Source organism: Rattus norvegicus, chromosome 10, assembly GCF_036323735.1.
Source record: "Rattus norvegicus strain BN/NHsdMcwi chromosome 10, GRCr8, whole genome shotgun sequence".
Taxonomy (NCBI): domain Eukaryota; kingdom Metazoa; phylum Chordata; class Mammalia; order Rodentia; family Muridae; genus Rattus; species Rattus norvegicus.
The window spans coordinates 33,850,621-33,854,295 of record NC_086028.1 but is presented as its reverse complement, the minus strand read 5'-3'; the positions used below and the strand labels follow the sequence as shown (position 1 = coordinate 33,854,295).

Below are 3,675 nucleotides of genomic sequence, written 5' to 3'. Positions count from 1 at the left end.
TCTACTCAGTCTCTTCCTCTCTCTTCCTCGCCCCCCTTTTTTTTTCCTTTTTTTTTTCTTTAATGAAAGGAGAGGATGTATGAGATAGCACTTAACAGGATATGGGATAAAGCTACAGCTTAGTGAGTTACAGTCATAACACCAGAAAGAAATGTAGTTGTATTTATTTTTCATTTCAAATGCGAGTTGAAATGTAGAATGAGACTCAAGGGAGAGGGGAGTCAATTAATATGTCTTTGACTATGTTTCAGATGGACCAGTACAGCAGGTGATCATGTGGTTGAACCAATCATTCACAGATGACTTTATCCTCTTGGGCATTTTTTCCTACAGCCCAACAGATCTTCTTCTTTTCTCTGTGGTCATGCTAGTCTTCACAGTGGCACTCTGTGGGAATGTCCTCCTCATCCTCCTCATCTACACTGATCCCCGTCTTCACACCCCCATGTACTTCTTCCTCAGTCAGCTCTCCCTCATGGACCTCATGCTGGTCTGTACCAATGTGCCAAAGATGGCATTCAACTTCCTGTCTGGCAAGAAGTCCATCTCCTTTGTGGGTTGTGGCATACAAATTGGCCTCTTTGTCTCTCTTGTAGGGTCTGAGGGGCTCTTGCTGGGACTCATGGCTTATGATCGCTATGTGGCTATTAGCCATCCACTCCACTACCCTGTCCTCATGAATCAGAAGGTCTGTCTTCAGATCATTGGGAGCTCTTGGGCCTTTGGGACAGTAGATGGCCTGGTGCAGATGGTGGTGGTAATGACCTTCCCCTATTGTAGCTTGAGGGAGGTGGACCACTTCTTCTGTGAGATGCTCTCCTTGCTGAAACTGGCCTGTGTGGACACATCCCTATTTGAGAAGGTAGGGTTTGTCTGCTGTGTCTTGATGCTGCTGTTTCCCTTCTCCATCATTGTAGCCTCCTATACTCGCATCCTAGGAACCGTTCTCCGTATGCACTCTGCTAAATCCCAGAAAAAGGCTCTGGCCACCTGTTCCTCCCACCTCACAGCTGTCTCCTTCTTCTATGGAGCAGCCATGTTCATCTACTTGAGGCCAAGACAATACCGGACTCCAAGTCAGGACAAGATGGTGTCTATCTTTTACACAGTCCTTACTCCTATGCTCAACCCCCTCATTTATAGTTTGAGGAATCGTGATGTGATAGGAGCACTGCAGAAAGGGCTGGACTGCTGCAGGATTGGCAACCAGCACTGAGCTCTGGAGTTGGACTCTGTCTCATTGTAGCTGTGTTATGACCAGTAAATAACTCCTTGTCTGTGTGTAATCACACAGTTTAATCATTAACCGTGAGGTGCGTCACACCTGCATTCTGGGGCAGGACTTTATGAACCCTAAGCCAGTACTAACTGTATCTCTTGTGATCCATGAGTTTTCCCCTCAGTCTTTTGCAGACTTTTTTTCTGAGTACATTATGGAGGGAGGAAAACCTCTGACGACCCAAGCACTGCAGGATCGGAGCATTGAGATTGTGTCGTTCATCACTTAGTGTTTCCTTTACCAGAAGACGTAACCCTTCTCACTGATGTTCACAGAGTCTCTTAAGGTCCAGGCGCTGAGACACACATGATCATTTTTCTCTAATTTACATACTGGCAATGCACTTTATTTGTTTATAAAGCTTCTGCTGTTCTGTTACGTATACAATACAGCCTCCCATTGGTGGCATGAATGAAAAATCTTCCATGTGGCAGAAAGCAAGGCTCTAGAATTCTTGTTAGACACTTCTCATCTTTATACTGTGAAACATTTTTAAGGTTGCTTCAGGGAGTAAAAATGGAATATTGGCTACTCAGGAGAAACAGGATAAAGACTGGCTCCTTTCCTTCTTCTGTTGTGGGACCTAGAAGATGCACATGGAATAATGGATACACACAGTATGCGACTGTTCATCACTTCTGTTTCAATTGTTCTTGTCATTTTTTTCTTTGCTTGAGGCTGAATCTCAACCTGATGCTTAACCTGACTCTAGTCATCCGGGCAGCGGCAGGTCTCCTGCTCACACTTTGACTGTGTAGACTAGCATGCTTTCCCTTCAAGTTGAAGACATCAGCAAAATTTGAACTTTTATTCAATGCCATTTACACTCTGAGTATAAATAGGACTAACACTCTTTGTGTTGGGCATCAGTTGTTTGCCCTCATTTGTAATAAAATCATCTTTCCCTGAAAACTCCAGTTCTCTCTTTGAAAGCAGAGAACAAAGTGGGGGAGGGGGTTCTAACCAAGTGCTGGAAGTTTTGCTAAGCCCCAGGAAGGTGCTTGGTCAGTCTCAGACTCTGGTCATGGAGAAGAATGGCATTAGTAAGTAGGATTTTTAAGAACTGGGATGGGTGAGATGGAACTCATTGGTAGAATGTCTGCTTAGCATGTGTGGGATGATAAATTCAACCCTATCACCAGGGAGACAAGGAGAGAAACAGATGGAGACCGACAAACAGAGATGGAGAGAGACAGAGAAGAGAGAGACAAAAACAGAGACAAAAACCAGTGCTGCTTTGGGGACATGCTATTGGCCTGCTGAGATAAATTCTCAAAACAAGCATTTTATACTGAACATTCTTTATTTCAAAGAACTTTGCAGGAAGGCTTCCTTCCCTGGCAGCCCTAATTGCCAAAGGAAATCTCCAAGGATTTTTGTAAGTAGAAGCTGTGTGTCCTTGTAGCAGCCAGAATTTCCATTGTGTGAGCATACTGGTCTCTTGCTGATGCCTCTTTGGTATTGCCAAGACAGCCAACTGATTTCAGTGTTTATAGTACTAAATACCTTTCTGGTTCCTCTTTTGTTCTTACCCTAACCATCTGCCTTGCCCAAATTTTAATCTGACCAGATTCTCTTCTTCTAGAAAGTGTTACTGTTTAAATTCATGCACATTACATCTCCCTTGTATTTTACATGTGTCAAACCATACATATGTACCAGCCAGAACTATTCATCCATAAGCACTGAACCTGTTGAATTAAATCATTCCTCTTCCAAGAAGACATGAATTTGCTCTACAAGTTTTGGATACCTGTCTGTGAGGGTGCAAATTTATATTCCTAGATAATTCTTGGGAAGATAGTTGCTAGATTTTAGGAATTATTGAGACTCTATTGGTAAATAAAATTTTGAAAAATGTTCTGCTATAAACTGGGTTTGGTGGCAAAATCTAATAATGTGGTAGTCATGAAGTGGAGGTGGAGTGCTCAAAAACTTAGTATCACCTTCACTTACACAACAAGTTCAAAGCCAGACTAGCATGCATAAGACCCCTGCTCAAAAATAAATAAATAAAACAGTTCAGTTGGGCTGAGAGCATAGTTTAGTTGATGAAGGACCTGCCTGATATACCAAAAGCCCTGGGTAATATAAGTACATGCCTATAGTCCCAGCACATGTGTTGTGGAAGCAGAAGGGTTAGAAATTCAGCACAGCCTTAGATACTTGTTTCAATCTAAAAATAAACAAATACTTTTAAAAACACAGCATTAAAATGTTTTTCTAACTTTTGCCTAAGTCAGGGTGATTTGGGGTGTTTCTTCTTTGTCTGCTCCTTTAGGGCATAGACTATGTATCCACTGCATTGCCCAGACAAAAGCCAGTTTGCTGTTATTCTGTTTGCAGCAAACCCAGCACCTGGACATGCTGCACAAAGATCTACCATGAGTCTTAAA

General features: G+C 42.6%; 1 protein-coding gene across 1 annotated transcript; it reads left to right on the top strand.

The window, feature by feature from the left end:
• Positions 1-274: 274 nt before the first annotated feature.
• Positions 275-1,216, top strand: Or2v2 (olfactory receptor family 2 subfamily V member 2). The gene has a single exon (NM_001002291.1). The coding sequence runs from the start codon at positions 275-277 to the stop codon at positions 1,214-1,216; it is 942 nt and encodes a 313-aa protein (NP_001002291.1).
• Positions 1,217-3,675: the final 2,459 nt, after the last annotated feature.

Coding starts and splice junctions, on each gene's coding strand:
- Or2v2 (NM_001002291.1), top strand. CDS start 275: ATGTGGTTGAACCAATCATTCACAGATGACTTTATCCTCTTGGGCATT.